The 24103-nt window shown below is 60.7% G+C and overlaps 2 protein-coding genes across 2 annotated transcripts; both read right to left on the bottom strand.

Moving 5' to 3' along the window:
- Positions 1–9900: 9900 nt before the first annotated feature.
- On the bottom strand, positions 9901–12494 carry IFI30 (IFI30 lysosomal thiol reductase). The gene is made up of 7 exons (XM_056119566.1): positions 12227–12494; positions 11409–11582; positions 11240–11314; positions 11034–11126; positions 10374–10526; positions 10236–10289; positions 9901–10152 (listed from the first exon to the last, which is right to left on the bottom strand). Exons 1-7 carry the CDS (start codon positions 12323–12325, stop codon positions 10090–10092), a joined length of 711 nt encoding a protein of 236 aa, XP_055975541.1. The 5' UTR covers positions 12326–12494; the 3' UTR covers positions 9901–10089.
- Positions 12495–14124: 1630 nt separating this feature from the next.
- On the bottom strand, positions 14125–21794 carry PIK3R2 (phosphoinositide-3-kinase regulatory subunit 2). The gene is made up of 16 exons (XM_056119833.1): positions 21650–21794; positions 19910–20592; positions 18565–18657; positions 18320–18370; positions 18111–18242; positions 17814–18018; positions 17368–17453; positions 17162–17270; positions 16975–17073; positions 16716–16896; positions 16499–16624; positions 15489–15631; positions 15223–15399; positions 14765–14836; positions 14451–14621; positions 14125–14372 (listed from the first exon to the last, which is right to left on the bottom strand). The coding sequence occupies exons 2-16, from the start codon at positions 20229–20231 to the stop codon at positions 14168–14170; spliced, it is 2172 nt and encodes a 723-aa protein (XP_055975808.1). The 5' UTR covers positions 20232–20592; positions 21650–21794; the 3' UTR covers positions 14125–14167.
- Positions 21795–24103: the final 2309 nt, after the last annotated feature.

Raw genomic sequence — 24103 nt, 5'->3', positions numbered from 1 at the left:
TCCCAGCATCCCATATGGTCCCCCCAGCATGGCCAGGAGTAATTCCTGAGCGCAGAGCCAGGAGTAACCCCTGAACATCAATGGGTGTAACCCAAAAAGAAAAAAATTGTTTTTGGCAGAAATTCTGAGTGTCCTGGTGAGCTATAACAGGTTTTGGAGGGAGATCAGGACCCCCCGTGGAAAAGCCTTAGGGTTCTCTAAGAAACGCCCCACAGCGCCATCTCGTGGCGACTTGGTGGAACTGCCGCGGCACGAGTTTCCTACCTTAATGATTTCCAGCCCTTTTCTCTGCTTCAGTGTTAAGTAGCACTGCAGCACTGTCCTCCCGCTGTTCGTCGATTTGCTCGAGCGGGCACCAGTAATGTCTCTATTGTGAGATTTGTTGTTGCTGTTTTTGACATATTGAATACGCCACTGTAGCTTGCCAGGCTCTGCCGTGCTGGCGGGAAGCTCTCCATACCTTGCTGGGCCCTCTAAGAGGAACGGAGGAATCGAACCCGGGTCGGTCGCGTGAAAGGCAAACGCCCTACCCGCTGTGCTATTGATCATTTGAAAAATTAACAACGGTAAAATGAACTTGATCTCTTGATCACTTGATCACTTGACATCCCGTTACTCATCGATTTGCTTGCGGGCGCCAGTAACATCTCCATTCATTCCTGTCGCATGCTAGTGTAGCCCAATGGCGTCTGCTCGCTCCAGGAACACGAAGAGCCTCAAACGGATCGTTCAGGGTCTTGACGAAGAAGTCTGACCATCTCGTAGGTGGCTGGCCACGTGATCTTTTGACATCTTGAGGAATCCAGTCAGTAATGGCACTAGTCCAGCGGTTGTCTCCAAATCGCATTACGCGTGTCCAGCCCATCCGATTTTCAACGACTTGGTAAATGAGACAGCGTCCCTGATTCTCATTGTCGACAGAGGTCGGAACTCCAGATTCTTTCTCTCACTTGAGTGAAGCGTGATAATCCAAGCATAGCTTGGATTCCTCTTTGGGAGACCCGAATAGCGTTCCCATCCTGTTTTCATAGGGCCCAGGTCTCTGAGGTGTATGTTAATGCAGGAAGAACAGTGGAATTGAAGAGATATGCCTGGAGCGGGAGGTTCTTCGTCCTCTTAGCTATTTCTTCGATGCTCTTGAAGGCGTCCCAGGCCACTCTCTTCCTCCTGCACAACTCAGGTGCCAGGTCATTCATCATGTTGACTTCTCAACCTAGGTACACATAACTGTTGCATTCGGAGATGTTCATTCCATTGAGAGCGAATGGAACGTCAGGAATGAGACCGTTTCTCATAAACATTGTCTTCATGAGATTCAACTGGAGTCAGACCTTTCCACACTCACGGTTGAAGTCGGCCAGCATTTGTGCCGCTTGGCTAATGTTTGGCATTATTAGAACGAAGTCATCAGTGAAGTGGAGGTGGTGTAGTTGCCGACCTTCTATCTTCACTCCCGTTCCTTCTCATTCCAGTCATTGCATGACGTTCTCAAGGGAGGCACTGAAGAGTTTCAGTGAAATGGTATCACCCTGCCAAACCCCTTTCTTGACATGGATGATCACTTCCTTGTAGAATGGTGAGATCTTGGTAGTGAATCCATAAGAGAGCTCACGGAGGATCCTGATGTATTAAGTTTGAATGCCCTGTTTGGCTAGGGCTTCGACGACCGCTTCCGTCTCAACAGAATCAAAGGCCTTCTTTAAATCAATGAACGTTAGACAGAGCGGCATCTTGAACTCTGGAGAAACCTCAATGAGCTTGGTTATTGTGTCGATAGTGCTGAATCCTTTTCGGAACCTGGCTTGCTCGCATGGTTGTCCTTCATCTAGGGTTCTGCCAATCCAAATCAGGATGACTCGAGTGAATAGCTTGTAAACAACAGACAACAGGCGATAGTTGCCAATGTTGTTGATGTCTCCCTTCTTGTACAGTAGTACAGTCCTGCTGGTTTTCCATTGGGATGGAACTTTGCATTCAGACAGGTAGCATGTGAAGAGCCGAGCCAGTGTATTGATGAGTACAGACGGCAGATTCTTCAGGTGTTCGGGTCTGACCTTGTCTGGGCCGGGTGCTGTTCACTTCTTTACCAACAAAATGGCTTGTCGGATTTCAGAAGGGAGAATGTTGGGAGTGACATATCCATCCTGTGGAATTTGGCATGTGGGCAGGTGGATGTGGCTATTGAAGAGATCCGAGTAGAAGTCATGGATAATCTTCTCCGTTAAAACCTAAAAGGACAAATGAAAAAGGATGAAATATAGAATCATATATGTAATTAGTTTATGACAATCTAGAGTTAAAAAAAAAGTCTCTTCAGGGGCTGGAGCGATAGCACAGCGGGTAGGGTATTTGTCTTGTACGGGGGCCAACCCGGGTTCGATTCCCAGCATCCCATATGGTCCCCTGAGCACCGCCAGGAGTAATTCCTGAGTGCAGAGCCAGGAGTAACCCCTGTGCATCGCCAGGTGTGACCCAAAAATAAAAAAATAAAAAGTCTCTTCAACAAACTAGACAGACATATGCAAAAAAGTGAAATCAGACCAGTATCTCACAATTGAAAAAAAAATCTTTTAAAATGGATAAAAGGGGGCTGGAGTGATAGCACAGCAAATAGGGTGTTTGCCTTGCATGCAGCCGACCCAGGTTCGATTCCCAGCATCCCATATGGTCCCCTGAGCACCGCCAGGAGTAATTCCTGAGTGCATTAGCCAGAAGTAACCCCTATGCATCGCTGGGTGTGACTCCAAAAAAGCAAGAAAAAAAATTAATAATTAATTAAAAAATGGATCAAAGACTTGAATGTTCGATCCAAAATCAAAAATGAAGAAAAAGGGTTTTCCATTGCTCCAGGATATTGGCTTCAGTGGTATCATTTGTGATTCAACTCTAGAGGCAAGACAAACAAACAAATGATAATACATCAAATTAAATAGCACTGCACAGAAAAAAAAGCAAACTCTCCTCACCCCCCCCAAGAAAAGTCCATCAAAAATTGGGAGAGCAGGAAACAAAGAAAGGACAAAGTAGAGGCAGGGTAGATAGCTCAAGGTGTACTTTCTTGCATGTGAAAGGTCCTGAGTTGAATCCTCTTTACATCACATCCCACAAAGCATTGCTGGGTGTCATACCTGTGACACAAGAACTATTAGGGAGAGGGAGCAGCACCAAACTGCTCTCTCGAGCAGAGAGCCATCAGGCTAATACCACAAGGTTGAGTATCTCTGCGAATAGCCACCAGATCTCTAAGCTTTGTAGGGGATGTTCACCACCCTCCCCTGCCCAGTTAAAAAAAAAAGAAAGAAAGAAAAGAAAAGAAAATTAACAAACAAAAAGTGAGAGTACTGAAAATCCAGTTCACCAAAGAAGATATACAGATAATCAAAAAGCATATGAAAAAAATACTATTACTTATTATCAGGGAGAAACAAATCAAAGTGAGATTTTTCAGAGAAGCTTGATGTATTAACATACATTTTTTTTTTGCTTTTTGGGTCACACCCGGGGATGCACAGGGGTTCCTTCTGGCTCTGCACTCAGGAATTACTACTGGCGGTGCTCAGGGAACCATATGGGATGCTGGGAATCGAACCTGGGTTGGCCGCGTGCAAGGCAAATGTCCTACCCGCTGTACTATCTCTCCAGCCCCCTTAATATACATTTTGAAAAGGTGTGAAAGTGTTATTTATGGGGTAATTTAATATTAAGCATGCAGCTTCTGCCGCTGCAGTGGTAGCAAAATGGTTAGGGCTCTCGCCTTGCATTCAGAGGATCCTGGTTCATTTCCAGGCTTCTATCCAGTCCCCCAGTCAGCCAGGAGTGATTCCTGAGTGCAGAGTCAGGAGCATTGCAGGGTGTGGCCCCCAAACCATAAACAAACAAATTAAAAAAAAAACAACAGAAAAAAAACAAAGCAGCCTCAGTTCCTTCATGGCAGATCTCCTCATCCCGACTCGGAGCATTCTGAGCTGTATCCTGCTCCCATGTACTCTCCTCCTTGTACGGATTTGGGACACCCTCAGAATGTGGGGTGATGGGGTGTGGGGTTGACCATTCTCGTAAATATGGGCTCAGTCAGAGAGATAGCAAAGTGGGTTCAGAACTTTTCCTGCTCAAAGCAGGAAATGACTGTATCACTGTCATTCCGTTGTTCATCGATTTCCTCGAGCAGGCACCAGTGACGTCTCCTTTTGTCCTAACCCTGAGATTTTAGCAAGTGCCACATTGGAGGCTCTTTCAGGGTCAGGGGAATGAGACCCGTCATTGTTACTGGGTTTTGGTATATCAAATATGCCACTGGGAGCTTGCCAGACTCTGCCGTGCAGGCAGGATACTCTCAGTAGCCTGCCAGGTTCTCTGAGAGCAAGAACTAGATAATAAGAGATCTAGCATTAGCAGCTGCGTGCTTCTGGGAGCTTATTTTTATAGTCTCTGGAACTTGGCCATTGAGGGGATTACACGGGCACCGGGGGCAGTTGGTAGGTGTACCGCCTAGCTACTGGAAGATGGAGGATCTGGGTGGAGGAGGCCCAGTCCCCATCCGAGCAGACTTGAAGTTCTCAGCCCAGGTCCCGCATATCTGGGTTCCTCTGTCGGTTCCTTCATGCGTGAGGATCATTCGAGCGTGTGTAGAGTGGTCTTAAGCATAGCTGTGGTTGGTTCCGGAGGTCTTCAGCTGCTGGGACTCTGCTCAGAGTGGGGAGGGAAACTCAACCCGCCCCCAAGGGGCCCCAGTGAGGACAGCCAGGCGCGGGGGCAGGAGACTCTGCCTTGTACTCTTCTCGGAGCTCGGTTTTAGTCTCTGGATCTTGGCCATTGATGGGATTACATGGTGCCTGGGGCAGTTGGTGGCCTAGCTACTGGAAGATGGGGGATCTGGGTGGAGAAGGCCCAGTCCCAATCCGAACAGGCTTGAAGATCTCAGCCCTGGGTCCCTCACACCTGGGTTCCTCTGCCGGTTCCTTCATGCATGTTCAGAACTTTCCCTGCTCAAAGCAAAGACAACAAAAATAAATAATCTAGCCTTGCTCTGGTAGACCAGGTTCAATGCTCAGCACCCTTCATGATCCCTAGAACCACGTTGGGGTGTCCTACTCTGAACCCCCACAAGACATTCAGCTATGTGCCCCCAAAAGCCAGCATGGCAGGAATCGAACCTGGGTCGCCCACTGGAAGGTAAGTAGCCAGCCTACCGTAACATGAACCGAAACCCAAGGGCTGGAAATCTTAGCATGGGAAAGTCGGGCCGCGGTAGTTTCGCTGAAACGCCACGAGATGGCGCTGTGGGCGTTTCCATCCCTCCCCAGGCCTGTTTCTCTAAACCTGTGGTTTTGCTTCTGAGGATGGAGCAATTAATTAAGGACCAAGCACACAGCTTCGGCACTTGTAGCGGGGGCAGAGCGATCTGGGGGCTTTTCTTTCACGCGGGTGGCCTGGGATTGAATCTTGCCATCCCAACTTTTCTGGAGTACATAGCTGAATCACCTGTGGGGGGCCTGGGTGGGTCACCCCAGTGTGGTTCTAGGGATCACGAGGAGTGCTGAGGGTAGAACCTAGTCTGCCATAAGAAGGCAAGTTTTATTTTTTTTACTTTTTTAAATTTATTTTTTATTAAAATATTATTTTGTTTTATACTGGAGCGATAGCACAGCGGGTAGGGCGTTCGCCTTACAAGCGGCCAACATAGCCGACCCGAGTTCAATTCCTCCGCCCCTCTCGGAGAGCCCGGCAAGCTACCGAGAGTATTCGATATGCCAGACACAGTAACAACAAAGTCTCCAATGGAGACGTTACTGGGCCCGCTCGAGCAAATCGACGATCAACGGGGGGCCCTTTTTTGTTTTATTAAATATTTACTATAATGATCAGCCCCACACCCCACATTCTGAGGGAGGCCCAACCTTGTTCTACAAGGAGGAAGGACATGGAATCAAGACAGAGCTCAGAACCTGCCAGGTCGGGTTGAGGGGATCTGCCATCAAGGGACTGAGGCTGCTTTTTTTTTTTTTCACGTTTGTTTATGCTTTGGGGAATCATTCCTTGGCATGACTGGGGCACCGTAGTCAGCGTCCTGGCTATGAATGAACCAGCGTCCTCTGAATGCAAGGCAAGGGCCTAACCGCTTTGCTACCACTGCAGCGGCCAAAAATGCCTGCTTGATCCTTAATTACCCCATACCTAACATTGGAGCAAAGAAAAGGGCTGGAAATCTTAAGCGTGGGAAAATCGGCTATGGGAGTTCCAGCGAAGTGCCACCAGATGGCGCCGTGGGGTCTCCGTCCCGCCTCGGGACGTTTCTCTATGAAACCAGCCCTGGCTCCAAACTTCTTCAGAACCTGCTGCAGTTCCCCAGAACTCTCAGAATTTCCGTAAAAGGAAGTCCGCCGCCGCCCACGCTGAGCGGCCCAGCAAGTGGCTCTGGCTTCTGTATTTTGGGGAGTGGGTGGGAGCAGCGGGGCCTGGTGGGTCTCAGGGGAGCCCAGATGGTGAGGGGGATTGACACGGTCGGCCAGAGGCTACAGGTACCCTCCCCCGCAGTACGACTCCTTTGTCCCGACTCTTAAAGCTTCCCCGTCCTGGGCATCCCCACCCCCGTCACCCCGCATTTCTGAGGGTGCCCCTTTCTCCCTGCAGAGATGAGGGGGTCCTCATCATATGAGAACCCCAGAGTCCTCTGGGGGAGAACGGCAGAGGCAAGACTCAACTCCAGCACCTCCTGAACTTTGGGGTGAAGGAACAAACCATCAAAGACCCTGGGGTGCTGTGGGAACGAAGGGATTGAACACGGGGTTTGGGAGTCCCCTTTCGGACACTGGTCACTGCAGCCTGCCAGGATTCCTTCATCTGGGGTTTGGGTTGGTCACCCCACCGGCTCTGGGGTGCCAAGGACTGGCCCGGGTCAGCCACCAGCAAGGCTAGTTGCTTCCTTTAAATGTTCTCCTGGCTTCTTTTCCTTTCTTTCCTCTTTTTCTCTGAGTGGGGCCGCTGGGGAAAGGGGAAGTTTCTATCAGGAAATCTGAGAAGCTCTGCACAAGGACCCCCTCCCCCCACCCCCCCACCCCCCCCCCCCCCCCCCCCCCCCCCGCCGCTGGGAGGGATATTTGTCTGTATTTTATTTACTTTCTTTGCAGCAGTAGGGAGTTCGCCTTACAAGCGGCCAACATGGCCGACCCGAGTTCGATTCCTCCGCCCCTCTCGGAGAGCCCGGCAAGCTACTGAGAGTATTGGATATGCCAGACACAGTAACAACAAAGTCTCCAGTGGAGACGTTACTGGGCCCGCTCGAGCAAATCGACGATCAACGGGAGGGCCTTTACCTTTACCTTTTACCTTCTTTGTTTTTTTTTAGGGGGGGAGTCACACCCAGTCGTGCTTAGGGGTCAATCCTGGCTCTGTCCAGGGTCTGGGGTCCACCCTGGCGGTGCTCAGGGAGTCAGATGCAGCCTAGCTTAGTGTCTGGGAAGATTCTGATTATTAAAAAATAATCTTGAGGGCTTTGGGGCCACACCTGGTGGTGTCCAGGTTTTACTTCCTGCTCGGTGCTCCGGGATCAATCCTGGCAGTGTTTGGGGGACCATTCAGGGATCAAAGCTGAGTCAGCCTCAAAGCTGAGTGCTCAGCCCTCAGGCTATTGCTCTGACCTCAGGCTCTGAAACTTGTAAGGGAGAAAAGAAAGTTGAAGGGGTGAGAGGTCGGGAGCAGTGTGGAACGCAGTGACATGAAGTGTGGGCTGCAGCACTTGTACAGGGAAGGGGCACTGGCCTTGTACATGGTGACCCGGGTTCGATCCCCAACAGTCCAAAGGGTCCCTCTGGCCCTCCAGCCCCCGGGAGTAAGCCCTGAGCACAGAGACAGGAGAAGCCCTGAGCATCACTGGATGTGGTCCAAAACCAAAAAATAAATAAAATTATTAAAAAATAAGATGGGGGGCTGGAGAAATAGCACAGCGGGTAGGGCGTTTGCCTTGCATGCGGCCGACCCGAGTTCGGTTTCCAGCATCCCATATGGTCCCCTGAGCACCGCCAGGGGTAATTCCTGAGCACAGAGCCAGGAGTAACCCCTGTGCATCGCCGGGTGTGACCCCAAAAGCAAAAATATAAATAAAAAAAGATGACGGGGCCTGAGTGGTAGTGTAGAGGGTATGCTCTTGCCTGACCTGCAGCCCACCCGGGCTCGATCCCCGGCATCCCCTCAGAGTCTCAGGAGTGACCCCTGAGCACCGAGCTTGGAGTCAGCCCTGAACACTGCCAGGTGTGACTGCAAGCAAAAAATAAAGATTCTTAAGAAGGAAACTTGTCTTGCTCGTGGCAGACCAGTTTTGATCCCTCGCACACCTCATGGTCCCCAGGGCCCTGCAGTGTGACCCACCTGAACCCAATTAAATATAGAGGCCTCAGCGGAAGTGGCATGTGTGTCTCTAGGTTTCCCTGACGTCCAGCCAAACGTCCCGGCGTTGGGGGGGATCCTGAGCTGGGGCTGCTCCTGCACCTCCCCCAGAGACCCCTTGGGGGCCAGCAGCTACGGGCCTGGGAGGAAGGGGGTGCACTCAGAAGCGTGAGGGTGATCTCAATAGGAAGGAGCCGCAAGCAGGGCGGCAGGGGTGAGGCCACACCGCAGGGAAGCCGTCGCGCACCTGGCCAGTGCACCATGCAGGTCCCTTGAGGCCCCCAGGAGTGGCCTTGAGACTCACAGTGGGCCCCCCCAGTGAAGAAGCCAGAGCTTCTTGCTGGGCTGGGCAGGGATGGGCCCCTCCTAGTACGGGCCCACTCTGGCTGTGCTCAGGATCGCTCCTGAGACCTGATGGGGTGTTGGGGTTCAAACCAGGGTCTGCTGTGTGGAATGAAAGGCAAGTCCCTAACCATGGTACACCCCAACCCTATCTGGAATGTTCCTTTTTTTTGGTGTGTGTGGGGGCGGGGTCCTGGGGCAGCAAACATGAAATTGCTTCTCTTTCAGAAGGAACCAGGGTCACGGCCTGGTTTCCAAGGAAGGGATCCCACTTCCTGCTGATGGCTATGCTCTGTCCCCGCAGGGACACCTCCTGACCACCGATCCACCTCCTTCTCCTTCCTCCTGACACCCTGCCCCCAGCCCCAAGAGAAAAGCTGGTCTGTGGTTTGAAGGGGGGTGTTTGCTGGGGTTTTTGGGGCCTCAGGAAACCCCCGCCACATGGGAGCACTCAAGCGTCTCCTCCAGGGACGCGACAATCCGGCGGGGGGACGCTCCCTGGCGGGACCCGTGTGGCCTCCCCACGCCAGCACCTGCTGCCTCTGTTTGCACAGCACCCCCCAACCCTTCCCCCGCAAGTGTCTCTGCTGAAATGCTGAGGGCCCGCAGGGCTCTCTGCTGGCCACGGCCTGGGGGCTGACTGCCTGCAGCTCCCTTGGGGGTGGGGTAGGGCACAAGCTGCAGTGCTCAGGGCTGACTCCTGGAGGGCTTGGCGGGTCCTACAGAATGACAGTGACAAAGACAGCGCAGGGCCAGGCGCATGAGCCTTCAGTGATGCTGGGGACAGATCCCTGGGCCCCCACACTCACAAAGCAGGTGCTTGTGGCCACTAAGCTGCCCCCCGGTTTGTGAATACATTCTTTGAAACTCCCCAAACTGGATACCTGACCTCTACTACAAACCATGTCACCTACTGTAGAGCCAACCAAAGGGGTGGCCAGCGATTTTATGAGTTAATACGGTCAGGCCTGTAGAACTCCTACTCAACCTTCAGAGGCCGAGCACCAATGCCCTTCTTCCCTGGGCAGCAGCCTGACCTCCCCTTCAAGGCGCCTCGAGGGCTGGTGCATCTCGTGGCGCATGTCCATCAGGCTCTGACCCCCTGTGCTAGGCTGCTAGGACCCCAACGTCGGGTTCAGGAAGGTAGGACTAGCAGATATAAGAACTGATCCCAACACCCTGGAGGGTTTATTAAGCTCCTTCCTCTGCGGCGGCATCTCAGCTGGGCAGGGGCATGGGCACAGGGCGCGGGCACAGCTCTGCCCAGCAGCTGTGGGATGCGTCCGTCGCCCAGATGCTGGGCAGCTCACGATCCGGGGGCAGCTCACGAAAAGCGGGGTCAGCGGGCGGCCAGTGGCCGTCAGGTCACTTGAAGCAAAGGTCCCAGTGCCTCCGGGTCACGTCCTGACAGGGTTCTGGCTTCTCCCCCTGGAAGGACGGTGAGGAGTGAGGGGTCTGCAGCCCCCGCTGCCCCGGCTGCCCCCCGCCCCGCCCCCCGGCCTGTGGCCCACCTGGTACAACTTGCACACGAGGCTCAGGAGGTGGCCGGGCTGCTCGGTGGGCTTCTGCGGGGACAGGAGAGGTCAGGAAAGTCGCGCCTGCACACTGCCGGCCCCGGCCCGGCCCCGCCCCCACTCCCGGGCTCTTACCCCGTTGACGACTACCCAGGGCACGAACTGGTGGGGCGGCTGCAGGGTGTCCGTGAGCTGCGCGTTCCTGTGCAGGAGGGCCGCGCCTCGCTCGCCGTCCGCGCACGCCAGGACGGTCTCGGGGGTCACGTCGGGGCCGTACAGCTGCAGGCACTGCGGGCGGCCAGGCCGGCCTCAGCTTCCTCCCCTTATCTCCCAACGGTCCCTGCCTCCCCAGCCCCCCCCCCACAGTCCTCATGGCGGGGACAGCCCTTCCCTCTGCAGGGGGCATCCCCTCCACCACGTCTTCCCGCCCTCTCCTGGCCCCACACGGGCCCTGCCGGGCTGTCTTGCGTTGAGACTTTCCTGGGTGGCCCCGATGTTTGACCGGCGTGCTGCCGTGAGTCACCCACTTGGGATTCTTTTTCATAATCACCCAGACAGGGAGGCAGGTGGTTTTTCCTTCGCTGTCCCCCAGACAGAAGGAAGTCCTTCCTAGGCATCCACGCCTGGGGGGACGGGGGGAGGGGACCTCCTCCATGATCTCCTGACCTTCATCCCGTTTTAGAGACTTAGAGACTACCCAAAAGGTGGCCGTTTTTCCTGGTGCCACCCAGAGATTGCGAGTCGGGAGGCCTGATGGCTGCCTCACTGCCCCGCCCGGGAGGGCAAAGGCCTCACCGGAGCCAGGTTTTTCTCCATCGGGTCCATTTCCTCCATGCAGACGATGGTCATCAAGGCCGAGTACTGCTCCAGCAGGTCCAGCAGGCAGGCCTAGGGGTGGGGGAGGCTGGGCATGAGTGGGCAGAGGGGGGTACCCAGGCACAACCCCCAACCCCCCCGCCCCAGCTCTGAGGACAGCCCCAGAGGCGGGCGCGGTTACACACCTCCACCTTGTTCAGTCTGCACTCCTGCTCCCCGTGCTGGCACTGGAACTCCCAGTGGCCGCTCACGTTCCTTTCCTGCCGGGCAGGGGTGCGGCGGTGAGGCCCGTGCGAGGCCCCAGAGCCGTCCCCACCCACCCCCAGCCTCGCCGCCCCGGTTTGGCGCGCGCACCTGCGCATTCCCGTAGGGCACCAGCGTGACGTTGAGGATCTCCATGACCATGAGCCAGGTGGGCAGGAGCTCCCGGATGAGGAAAGCGCGACACCCGGGGCACAGCGCCTCGTAGTACAGCGTGACATTGACGGGCGGGGCCCGGGGCGACTTGAGCGCGCACAGCTCTGGGTCCTAGGGGCGCGGGGGTGGGGGTGGGGGGAAAGGGCCGGGTGACGGCTCAGCACCCCCATGCTCTGCACGTGGGGTTGGGGTGAGGTGTTGCGGCCAGGTCTAGCAGGGGCATCTCAGCGGACTGGTGATGCGCCCCCCCACCCCCGCAAACAGTAGGCGCCTAATGCATGTACCGCGCTTGCAGCCCGGCCCCACGGTGGTGGGCGCCGCGGGCAGGGAGATCGAGCCCTGGCTCCTGCTCCGCAGCGGTGCATACCGTAGGCGCCTAATGCATGCACGCAGTCTTCTGCCTGCTCGCCGCCTCCCGCCCGGGCGTAGGGCCCAGCGCAGGGCCCGCCTCGGCCGTCCCAGCTCTCGGGGCGCCCACTGAGCCCCCCATCCCCCCGGGGCCGGGCTGCGGGGGCGACGCCTACGAGGAGCCGTGGCTTCCGCTCCCGCGACCTGGCGCGGTGATCGGCTCCGGGGCCCTAGGGGTTTCTGCGCGCCTGGGGCTCGGCCCGATGCCCACCGCGTCCCCCCTCCCCGGCGCCGACGCGCACATCCGCCGTCCGGGCGCGACTCCCTGGCCCGGCTCCCCGGGGCCGTCGGGGTTCCCCGGGCGGCTCCGCCCTGGTCGCGGGGTCACGCTGCCACCGCGGCCCTACCGTGCAGGAGGCCCCTTCTGACCGGACCCCCCGCGCCGAGCAGGGGCCGGACAACAGCAGCAGCAGCAGCAGCGGCGGCGCGAGTGGCCACGGGGTCATCGCGGCGGGATCCGGGAGTGGTTGGGCCTTCGCGGCCGCGGAGCCGCCTTTAAGCGCGGGGCCCCAGGCCCGGCCCCCTGAGGACCCGCCCCGCCGGGCCCACGCCCCTCGGGGCCGCCCTCCCGGCCGGCTGAAACCGCCCCCAACGGTTGGCGGCGGGGTTCGCGGGCGCCCGCAGGCGCGGAGCCCCCTCTCCAGGAGGCGGGGACTGGGCCTCCCGCAGCCCGCGACCCCGCCCCAGCACGCCCAGTCCCTGCCAGCCGCCCTTCCCCCATCGCCCCACCCTAGGGTCGCAGGGCTGCTGGCGGGGGCGGGTGGGACACGGCTCAGATCCGCCACCGGTCAGGTCACTTCTCCCCAGGGTCCGCGGCTGGCTGCGGGGTCGCCTCCTCCCAGGGACCCGGAAGGAGGAAGGAGCTATTTCCTGGGCTGGACTAGCACCCAGACCCGCCGGGGCCAGCCAGAACTGGGGGTGCTCCCCACAGCCCTCAACCCCGGCACCCCTTTCTGCCAAGTGGGACCAGAGTGGGCGGACGGCGGCCAGCGGGGAGGGCGTTTGCCGCCCGCCCAGCGCACCTGGCGTGTTTCTCCCAACCCTGCCAGGAGTTGGCCCTGAGCATCACCAGGTGTGGCCCCAAAACAAAATGAGGTGCTTGCCTGGCACGTGGCCAGCCACCCCACCAGGCTGCAGTCAGGTAGCTGGGGTGGCCCAGCCAGCTGGGGAAGAGGCACCCCTCCACTCCCAGGTGCTCATGTTCAGCCCGACAGAGGCCTGGTTCCAAGGAGAGGGACCCCATCAGCTTGGCACCATGGGGGGGTGGGGGAGACCAGGCAGCCTGGCCTTGTGTCCATCTGGGGTGGCCCCAGTACCCTCCTGCCCATCCTCCACCCCAATCGCTGGGGCTGACAGCGGGATCCCCAGACCTCCTGCAGACGGGCTCCTGGACTTGGGGTGGCCGGGAGCACAGCAGCCGTTGTCGCTCTGGGCCACAGAGGCGGCCAGGAGCCCGAGGTGCTGGGGGATGGCTGTGGAGATACCCCTGGGAGCCGGGGCCCCAGCTGTGCTTCCACTCTTGGCTGGACCCGGGCCCGGCCCAGGCATCTGAGCCACCGCGGGGGGTTCCGCCCCCCCCCCCCGTCCCCCACACGGCATGAAGGGGGTCCCAGGAGGACACGGCCGGCGCCCACCCAGTCTGGGGCCAGGCTCGGAATCAGCGCAGAGGCTCGTGCAGTCTGAGGTTTTATCGTACCGATGTACAAAACTCGCCCGCAGAGCGGTCCGGGGTCCGCGGGGGGCGTAGAAAACCGGGGGGCTCTCCCAAAAGGGGAGGGGGCTCTGCAGGGGTCACAGTCCGCGCCCGCCGCCGCTTGCGGGCTTAGTGTAGCTGTCCATTCTCCCGAGGGGGCGTCTGGGGCCCCTGCGGGGGTTTCACTTCAGTGTTTGCAGGGGAAGTTGGGGTCTGTGGGTCGGGTCCCGCCCGGCCCTGAGAACGTCACCCCGAGGTTCCTGGAAGCGGCCGAGCTCAGTTCCTTCCTGACCGGCTCCGTTGTCTATGGCTTAAAAAGGGGTGCCCAGGCCGGGGGGTGGGGGGCGGCCTTCAGGGAGCGGAGGTGTGCAGAAGGCGCGGAAATCTGCAGTGGCAGAGCTGGGGGACAGGGATGGATCCCCGGGAGAGGGGGGAACACACGGGGAAGGCGGTCAGGCGTGGGGTGGGGGTGGGGGTCTCAACCAGAGGGGCGGGGCCTTTACCAGAGAAGGCGGGGCCTCCTTCGGGGCGTGGCCTGAGGCTGCTGGGCGTGGTCTGAGACCGTTGGGCGGGGCCTCAGGCAGGTGGGGGCCACTCAGCGAGCGGGCGGAGGCCCGGGCCCCAGTGCCCGCACAGGGTGAGCCAGTGTCACGGTGAGTGCGTCGTTGTGCTGGACCAGCGAGGCGTGCTGGTAGTGCAGCACCAGCTCCTTGAGCGACGCGTACAGGTTGTAGGGCTCTGCGAAACCGAAGCCCGTGGCTGTGCGGTAGATGACGCAGTGCTTCGTGTCGCCGTCCACCCTGCGGTGCGGGCACGGGGTCACCGGGCCGCCCATCGGTTGCCCCGCTGCCCCCCATGGCCACCCGCTGGGCACTCACACGACAGAACAGGCGTAGCAGCCCCGCTGGCTGCTCTCGCGGATCAGGAAGGTGCCGTCCCGCTTCCCGCTCAGCATCTCCTCTGCCTGTGTGCGGTTGATCTTGCCCACGTACCACGTGCGCTCCTCGTGGTGGGGGAGGTCGTCCTCATCCTCCATCAGTGCATACTGGCTGTGGGGAGGCGGCGTGGCTGGGACCCCCTTCACTGGCCGGTGAACAGCCCTGCTTCCCCACGCACCCCACCCCTGGCGTCCTCTGGCACCTTCCAGGAAGCCCGCCTGGCCTGCCACCTCCCACTCTATCCCGGGACTCACTCTTCAGTCTCGTTTTTGATCCCTAACCACTCGTTGATTTTCTTCTGCCGGGCGCCCTTCTGGGTGAGCCATCTGCAGAGGGCAGGAGAGATGAGCGGGTCTTGGGTTTCCAAAGGGGCAGGACAGGGGTGGGGGAAGACAGCCAGGACCCATCCGGGCTGAGGAGCGATACCCCCGGCTGCCACCAGGGGGCAGCCTCCGCTTGCAGAGTGCAGCTTGAAGCCAGGGCCCGCCTACATCTGGGGTTTGGGGAGATGTGGGGTGCGGTGGGCTGGGCCAGGCAGCTCGTCCATTGCTTCTCTGCTGAAAAGGAGTGACTAGACAGGGCTGCGGGGTGGGGGTGGGAGAAATGTCATAGTTCTTTGGGGTGAATGGAGGGTGGGGGCCATGGCCCCCTGGGAAACTCCCAATCCGACTGAGCGCCTGGGAGCCTGCAGCGGGGTCCTGGGGTCACGCACACGAGGTACTGGTCCCGGATCTTGCGGAGCTGCATGAGGTCGGGCTTGAGGCTGTTCATGCGCTTGTCGATCTCCCGATTGTCGGAGGCCTGTGCCCGCAGCTCCTGCTGCAGCTTGCTGCGGCTCTCGTGGATCTCGGCGATGCGGGACTTGAGCCGCTCCGAGTTCAGCAGGATCCTGGGAGGGGAGCGGCTCAGGTGGGCACAGGCCTCCGAACCCCTCTTCATCCTCCAAAGCCCCGCGGGCACGGTAGGTGGCCCACTGACCTCTGCATCTCTTTCTCATTCCCCTCGCGCCGGAAGCGCTCCAGATACTCCTTGCTGCACTTCTCCTGCGTCTGGCCTTGCTCTTCGAAGATCTTGATGGTCTCGTTGAAGGCCTCGATGGCCGTGCGCTTCATCTGCAGCTCCTGCGAGGTGGGGAGAGGGGGGTGGCGCGGGTTTTTCATCGGGGCTCCCTCCCCACTGAGCCCCACATAACCCACCAAGCCGGCCTCGAGGCCCTGCCTGCACACCCACTGCTTCTCGAGAGCCTCGGCTCGATGGCTGTGGACTAACTCGGGAGGTAGGTCCGCGGCTCGCACCTTAGCCTCCGAGCCATTGCTCCGGCTTGGGTGGTACTCAGGGGCTGCTGCTGGAGGGGCTGGGCCCAAAGCAGGGCCTAGAGCACCACGCAGCCCCTTGAGCCGTCTCCAGAGCCCTTTCCTTCTGTTCTCTGAGCAAGCTGCCTCGGGATGGAGCAGCCGTGCTGAAGGCCTCTGCCTTGCACACGAGCAGCCTGAGCTCACTTCCCGGCATCCCAGAGGCCCCCCAAGCTTCCCAGAGGGTCGCCCGAGCTTTCCAGGAGTGAATCCTGAACACAGAGCCAGGGGTAACCCTTGAGCATCAGAGCAGGGAATGGGGTGTGACAAAAAAAATCTACAGTAAGGGGCTGGAGCGATAACACAGGGAGTAGGGTGTTTGCCTTGCACACAGTAGACCTGGGTTTGAATCCCAGCATCCCATACGGTCCCCTGAGCACCACCAGGAGTGATTCCTGAGTGCAGAGCCAGGAGCAACCCCTGAGCATTGTCGGGTGTAACACAAAAAGAAAAAAAAAAAAACCCTAGAAAACTACAATAAATAAAGATAAGAAAATGCAGGTTTCTGGATGTCTGGCCAATCCAACCGGGCCTGCCCTGTCTTGAGTCTGTCCTGGCACCCCCTGACCTGAGAGGTGCCCTGTCCCCCCATCCCAACCCTGGACCTGCAAGGTGCCCTGTCCCTCCTCATCCCACCTGCGAGGTACGTGTGTACTCCTCGTACAGCTGGTCGTACTCGCGGCTCTTGTCCTGGTACTGCTGGTGGTACACCTTCAGCTGGGCACCCACCGCCTCCACACTGTCCTCCTTGACAATCTGGTCCTGTACAACGCAGCCCGACAGTGGGGGGTGGGGGGTCAGAACAGGTCTCCGCCTCGGGCCCCCAGCCTGCCCGTGGGCCACCCACACACACCTGCTGGTACTTGGACACCGGGTAGAGCAGCCGCGTGTCGAGCTTGGCATTGTACTGGGCCAGCGACTCATGGCGGTAGTGGGTGATGAGCTCCACCACCGAGCCGAAGGTCAGAGGCTCAGAAAAGCCATAGTGGCCGTCCCGGTGAAAGACTTTGATCAGCTTGTTGTTCCCGCCTTTCCTAGGGGCACAGCGGGAAGTCAGCACCAGGGGCTCTCTGGCTACCCATCCAGCCTCACCTGGGGGCAGTGGGCCCTACCTGAGCGTCAGTGTGTACTCCCCCTGGATCTTGCTGGAAGCATCTCGGACCAGGAAGGTGCCATCGGGCGTGTCGCGGAGTTTCTCATTCACCTCCTCCCTGAATGGGACCACCCAGAATGGAGGTACCTGCTGGGAGGGAGATCCAACCCTACAGGTCCCCCCTCACCTCAGTCCCAGGACCCTACCTGGAGATGTCGCCCCAGTACCACTCAGCGTCCTGCAGGGAGGGTGGGCTTCCCCCATTGGTGAGGCCCGTGGGGGCCGGCTTGGCCTTGGGGGGCTTGGGAGGCAGTGCTGGAGATCAGGAAGAGGAGCTGTGATGAGCACCAAGGTGTGCTGCACCCCGCCCACCTCTGACCACAGTCCCGGGCACGGGACCCCAGAGGGTCACCTGGGGGGGCAACTTCCTGCTCCTCCAGCTGTTCCTGGAGCAGCTTCTCAAGCAGCAGCACGGGGAAGTCAGGGCTGGGCTCGGTCCTGGGGGTGGGGTGGGGGGCGCAGTGAGCTTTCCTGCAACACTGTCTGCCCCCTGCACCCTTGAGTTCATGCTGGACAGCAGGGGCAGATGCTGGGATCGGTGCCTGTCTCCATCCGTGCAGCACGTTAACGTAGGACCACACCCCGAGCGGACTCGGGGGCATGGGGACGTAAGGTGAGGGGTTCGCTGCTTTCCTCCTTGCAGAAGGCTCCCTTCCACCCTGCCAGCATCTTCTTGGGATACCCCTAGCCCCAAGCTTCCTGCTGCTCTCATCAGTCTCTGCAACAGACGCCCCGCCCACAACGAGGCCCCGCCCATCGGTGGGAGCCCCGCCCAAGACCACGCCCCCAAGCACTCACCCCTCGGGAGCGCCCCCTGGCGGCGGCGAGGGCGGCGGCAGCAGCAGCGGCCCGAAGGTGGCACCCAGGGCCCGCACAGCGAGGCCGGGGGTTGGAGCCCGCCGGGCCAGGCGTCCAAGATGCTGGAGCAGGAAGCGCAGCGTGAGTGCGCGGTGCAGCGGCAGCGTTGGGGGCTCCAGAGTGGGCGCCACCGGCCCCGTGGCCTCTGTGGACAGACGGCCGGGGACCCGGTGAGCCGGGTGCGGCGACAGGGCACCTGGGGCCACGCTCTCGCCCCGGCCTGCCCCCCAGTCTCACCCCGCAGGGCCTGGTGCGCCTCAGCCGCGGCCTCGGGGGTCACCAGGGGCGCGGGTAGCGCCAGCAGGAAGCTCTTGACGCCGTCGGCCAGTGCTGTCGCGTCCCACTGCTCTATGTCACTCAGGGTCCAGTCTACCGGGACAGGGCGTGGTGGTCAGGGCTGTCGTCAGAGCCCTCTGCCCACCCTGCCCGTCCTGGCCGGCCCTCACCTGTGCGTGAGGCAGGTGACTCCGGGCGGTACAGAGCCTCGCTGTCCAGTCCTGAAGGAGCAGAGGGCAGGAGCGGGTGAGCCCAGTGACCATGCAGGGGTGGGGAAGGCAGAGGAAGCCCGTGCTGGGGGTGGAATGGTGGGGGGCACCCACACTCCCACAAGGAGACCCCAAGTACCCCTGGCCGACCTGCCCCATCCAGCAAGGGGCTGTCCCCGCTGGAGGCCTGACCCGCCTGGACGCACCTGTGCGCTCCACAGCCTCCGCCAGCTTCACCAGGATGGGGGGCGCCACGTCGGGAGGGGAAAACTGCTCAGGGAGGTCGGGGAGCGTGAGGCCTGGAGAGGGGTGGGCATCAGCGGGCAGGTAGGGACAGCGTGGGCGGAGGGTGGCAGGAAGGTCACATCCCCAGGGCCCCGAAGAACCCCGAGACCCTTTTGTGGGAGGAAGGGGCCAGAGCACCCCCTCTAGCCCCACCAGTCACGCCAACACCGCCCCCCCCCCCAGGCACAGCCCGCCCACCCCGTCCTAGCACCTATGTCTGCTCCTGAATGGCTGCGACCCGCCCTGCCTGGCTGTCAACCCCTGGCTCTGACACGTGACGCATGTGCCTCTCGGGCCGCCTCTGCCTTAAATAATCACGGGGTGCCTGCGGGAAGGCTGCGTCCCTCCCCGGACACCCGTTCCCGCGGACCTCCGCACTGGAGGCAGCCTGGCCACACCTCCAGAATGGAAGGGAGGCTCCCGCGCCTGTTGGGGGGGTGATCTGCTCTTCCTGGGCTTCTGGGCCCCCCCCCCTCACCGTGCAGGGTATCAGGGACCTGCCTGGAGAGGCGAGCAGAGAGAGGGGAGGGTGGTCTGGGACCCCGAGGACAGGAACTGCAGAGCAGAGGAAAGCAGCTGTGCCCCCTCCCTCGTACAATGGGAGAAACTGAGGCAGGTGGGGCTGGGGGTGGGGCCTGGTGGCTGTTACCAGGGGCAGAGGCAGGATCTGGCTGCCCGCCCAGATGAGGCCTCTTTGGCTGCTCCAGCTGGCGCGCAAGCGGGGGGCCCAGGTGCCGGCGCTGTGTGGGCAATGGTGCCCTCGGGCCACTCACGAGGGCCATGGGGATGGACCCTGCCATCGCCCAGGCCCGGCCTCTTGCGCGGGTGCCCACCTCACCGAGCCCGGCTCCAGGCCTGAGCGGTGACCCCACACGCCTGGCCTGCTCCCCACGATGGAACCTTGGTTCCCAGTGCACCACGCAGGGCCCCCCGGCTCTGCCCTGGCAAGCCCGACAAGACTGGGGTCCCCGTGACATGTCTGCAAATGATGCAACTGAGGATAACAAAGGGGTTCAGAAGCACACTGCAGGCCGGGCCCACGTGGAGCCCTGAGTCCCGGGCACTGCCCACTGCCCACCCAGACAGGCCCCGGCACTGCACCCCATTCTCCTGCCAGCAACTTTCTCCTCGCGACCTAGTTGCTCCTGTCCCTTCTTCAACAGGAGCCCTGCCAGGGCCCGCTGGGCCAGCCCGCACTTGCCTGAGGTGCCCGGGCCCTGGCAGAGGGTTCGAGCGCCCCATTCTTCCACCCCCTCCTGGGCTCACCTGGCTCAGGCGGTCCATCACGGGGCCGGGCAGGCAGGGGTCGGGGGCCGCGGGGTCTCAGGCCAGGCCTGGCCAGGGCCACCGGCCCCAGGAACTCCACGTAGGTGCCGGGGAAGTCCCCACGCTGCCGCGTGCGCTCGTTGAGGCCAGGCATCCAGCCCACGCTCTGCGGGCAGCGCTCGGCGCCCTCGGCCACCCCCAGCGCCTGCAGGGCGGCTCGGCTCACCACCAGCAGGTCCCCGGGCAGCAGCTCAAGGTCCTCCGGTCGCTCCCGGCGGAATGGGTAGAGCGCCCGGTACTGGAAGCCCTCGGCGCCGGCCATGGCCTGGGGGGGGAGGCGCTGGGGGGGCCCTGGGCGGTCAGGTGGCTGCGAGGGGCCCCGGTGGCCCCATTGGCGGGACTGGGGACCAGGAGGGTCCTCTGGGGCCGCTCAGATCTCTATTTCCCGAGCAGCGGTGGGGAGCCCTGGGGGCTGATCACGCCGGGGGCCCCACCATTCCTGAAGATGCCAGGGGAGAGGCAGGTGGGCCACCGTGTCCCCCCCGAAGAGGGCAGGGTGGAGCCAGACTGCTCAGGCCTTCCTGCGGGGGGTCATGGGCCCCGGGGGCTGCCGGCTCTGCCCGCTGTGCCAGGGTAGGGGGCCGGGGACACCGACCATCAGCATGCTCAAGAGAGGTGTCCACCTAGAAGAAAAGGGGCTATCAGGCTGGGGCCCCTCGCCACGGACTTGCTATGGGGGGCCTGGGCCACTTGCTCTGCAGGAAGCCAGACCCCCAGACCCAGGGCCCAGGATGGACGGGGAGGCAGCTGCCAGAGTTCCCATGTATAGTTAGGTCCTGGGCGGGAGGGGACGAAGAAGACAAGCCTGAGAGCTGGAGGCCACAGGTGGTGGGGGCGGTGGGGGAGGTGCCGCCGCGTCCAAGCCCTGCAAGGCGGCATCTCTGCGGGACTGCAGTGGGGGCCCAACCCAGCCCATCCGCCGGCCGCTTCAGAGCACGAGGCGTCCTCAAGGGTACACTGAGGCCCTCAGGGCTGTGCCGCTGCCCCCGCTGCAGCCTCGGGACTAGGGGACCAGGGGAAGGGGAGGTAGTGCGCGCAAAGGCTTGTCAGCGTGGGCCAAAGCTGCTGGTCCTGTTGAGGGAGTCTGGCCAGGAGGCCCGAGTTCCCTGAGCCCCGGCCCCCTTACTCTACAGGTGGGGAAACTGAGGCCCGGCTCCGCGGCGGCCGAGAGACCGCGGGCTCCGCCTCCGGACCTCGCTGCGAGCACGTCTGCACACGCCCAGGTGCGGGCGCCCCGAATCTCGGCGCGGCGACGGGGTGCAGGGCCCGGCCGGGGGCGAGGCGGCTGGACGCTGGGCCTGCGCACTCGGTCTGCGTGGCCCAGTTCGGGAACCGGAAGTGGCGCGACCCCCGACCCTCCTGCACCCCGCTCTGCCCCGCACAATGCCTGGACACCCCCGCTGCAGCTCGAAGGCCCCCCCGACTGTAGGCAGGGCCTCAAGGCGGGGACTCCGGCTGGCCAGTTCTGGGCCCTGCACACCCCCCAGCGCTCTCCCACAGCTGCCAGGGGCTCCCCGGGGCCTCCCGCTCCCGGCGGCGCCTCCTCCCGCCGCGCGCGTCCCCGCGGGGCCTGGCGCCCGCGTCCAGCGCCCCGCATAGCCCCCCGCCCCGCTCGGCCGGGAACCCCGTCTGGCCCGGGTGCAGCCCCGCGCCGCCTGCCCTGCGGCCCGTTGGACCCACCTGCTCGCCGTCTGCCCCGTCGCCGCCGAGACCACAGTCAAGCCGGGATCAGCGTCCCCGCGGCTCCTCCGCGGCCGCCGTCGCCGCCGCAGCCGTGGGTCCGCGGCTCCGAACGGCCGGGCCCGCCCCCTACGGAGAGAGCCGAGCGCACTCGGGGTGGGCGGGGCCTACGCGCCGGGGGCGGGGCCTGTGCGCACCCCGAGGGCTTCCGAAAAGAGCCGAACGCTCTCCCGCGGAAGCCGAGGGGAGCCGGAAACAGCCGAGCGCCCTCGGGGTGGCCCAGCACACCCAGGCTACGTTTAGCCGCGCTCAGTGTGGCCCGAGCGATCCCAAATAAAGTCGCATGGCTTGAACCTTCCAGGAACGACGGAAGGAACTTGGGCCTTGATAGTGGGAGAGCCCCCAAGTCCGCGTGGTGCCCGGTTCGTGGGAGAGCTCGAGGGCTGGGTGGGAGTGTATGTGCTACGTAAATGTTTTGTTTTTCGGAGCCATACTCGGTGGTGCTCCAGGATCACTCCTGCTGGTGTTGGGAGAGCCCTATGGGCCATCAAACCCTGCCGACTGCACGCAAGGCGAGCACCTTCGCCCTGTATTCTCTCTCCAGCCTCAAGGGTGCGGTTTTAGAGTGTCTCCCCTGTTTCCTTCCTCCTCATTCCACTCCAGCAAAGTCCAGCAGTGAAGGGACATGACCCGCAGGTGAGTGTCCAAACTAAGCTTTGTTTTCACTTTGTGCTACACTCTACAGTGCTCATGGCTTACTCGTGGCGCAGCACTCAGAAGTGACTCTCAGGGACCCTTTATGGTGGCAGGGCTCCAACCCGGGTTCGCTTGGGAGCAAGGCAAGCCTCTTCCCCGCTGTCTTCTCTCCCCAGCCTCCCAAAGTCTTAAAGGGCTGGGAACGGAGAGATAGACAGGGTTCTATGTGCTGTCCTTGCACCCGTTTCAGCTCCACTCCCCAGATCCAGTTATTGGGCAGCACTGTGTTGACTGTGTTGGAGTCATCCCTGAACACTGGAAACCTCACAAGGCACTCTGTTAAATCCTATGCTGCCTTCAAAACCCATTCTGTTTTTTTGGGGGGGGTCACACCCAGGCATGACAGGGGTTACTCCTGGCTCATGCACTCAGGAATTACTCCTGGCGGTGCTCGGGGGACCATATGAGATGCTGGGAATCGAACCCAGGTCAGCCGCCTGCAAGGGAAACACCCTACCAGCTGTGCTATTGCTCTAGTCCCCAAAACTCATCATATCCCAAATCCCCACCCCACTCCGTTCCTTACCTCCTCAGAAACCCAGACTCGATATATTTCCTCTTTGCAAAGTGGCCTTTTATTTATGGTCAGCTCCAGGGTGGAAGGCAAGAGGAAGCCATGCACACTTGGTCTAGTTCCAACACCAGTGAAAGCGGGCAGGCGCCCCCCCGCCCAGTACAAATCTACCTTGCTGGCCACCCTTATAACTGGGAGCTCAGAGGGGCATCTGACTCAGAAGGGAGCTGCCTGGGTCTCTCCCAGCGGGGGCTGGTTGCTGGAAGCATGCGTCTCTGCCCGGCTGGCCTCAACTTCCTGCCTGTGGATGGGGGTAATGCCACATCCAGCCTTCTCCAGGAGGCAGTGGGTGGGGAGTAAAGCCGAGTCAAAATGCATTTGGCACACAGTGGGTATCTCAAAAACAGGCCTTGGGATTAGTTCTGTAAACACAAGGAAACTGAGGCACAGACTGGGACATGAACATCCACCTTGGGCCTCGAGCTCTCCAAAGCTTCATCCCAGTGAGACTGTCAGGAGGGAATTCCCAGAAACAGCATGGACAAGGTCTGCAGCTTCTGGGGAGTAGGGAGCCCATCTGTCCAGAGCTCAAACTCCTATGCATCCAGCAAAGCCCTGACCACCATACCCCTTTCATCTGGGTTGAAGCCTACATGAGTACAAGGCTGGCCTGGGGTGGAAGCTCTGCGGGTGGAAGCAACTCTGAACTCCTGGCCCTTCGCTGTGCTGATGGAGCACAGAATTCTGGGGCCCAGACACCTGAGCCGATGGCAAAGACTGGAACCAGGTACTCCACATAAATACAAGGAAAGTACAGAAAAACTGGAAAACACACATAGAACGTGTCCAAAATGCTTCCTTCTCAGCCCGGGGATGGGAGGAAGAGTCTGCAAACGGGGTCCTCAGTGCCGGGTCAGGACCAGGCCACGGCCTCAAGGGCTCAGTCCAGTCCAGCTGTCACTTATAAAAAGTAATAAATTAGTTATGGGGGGAGTGGGGCAGCTATGTACAATGCCCCTGATCCCGTCTCCTGGATTGGGGCATCTGGAACTCAGGGAGGGTCGTGTCCACCTTCCAGCCAGGCTCGGGGCGCTTACGCACATCCAGGTGGCACACCCCAGGTGGGTGGCGCAGTGTTCGGCTGAGTCTCTTTGTCGGGGGAGAAACCATTCCAGGGATAGTGA

This window comes from Sorex fumeus, unplaced genomic scaffold (assembly GCF_029834395.1).
Source record: "Sorex fumeus unplaced genomic scaffold, SorFum_2.1 ptg000041l, whole genome shotgun sequence".
Lineage (NCBI taxonomy): Eukaryota > Metazoa > Chordata > Mammalia > Eulipotyphla > Soricidae > Sorex > Sorex fumeus.
The sequence above is the reverse complement of the archived record's forward strand: the minus strand, read 5'-3'. Positions and strand labels throughout refer to the sequence as shown.

Coding starts and splice junctions, on each gene's coding strand:
- PIK3R2 (XM_056119833.1), bottom strand. CDS start 20,231: ATGGCCGGCGCCGAGGGCTTCCAGTACCGGGCGCTCTACCCATTCCGC. Junction 17,271..17,367: donor GCAGGAAGTTGCCCCCCCAG/GTGACCCTCTGG, acceptor CCTGATCTCCAG/CACTGCCTCCCAAGCCCCCC. Junction 14,373..14,450: donor TGCTACGCCTGTTCTGTCGT/GTGAGTGCCCAG, acceptor CCCGCACCGCAG/GGTGGACGGCGACACGAAGC.
- IFI30 (XM_056119566.1), bottom strand. CDS start 12,325: ATGACCCCGTGGCCACTCGCGCCGCCGCTGCTGCTGCTGCTGCTGTTG. Junction 11,583..12,226: donor CAGAAGGGGCCTCCTGCACG/GTAGGGCCGCGG, acceptor CCGCGCCCCTAG/GACCCAGAGCTGTGCGCGCT. Junction 10,153..10,235: donor TCGTGTGCAAGTTGTACCAG/GTGGGCCACAGG, acceptor CCGTCCTTCCAG/GGGGAGAAGCCAGAACCCTG.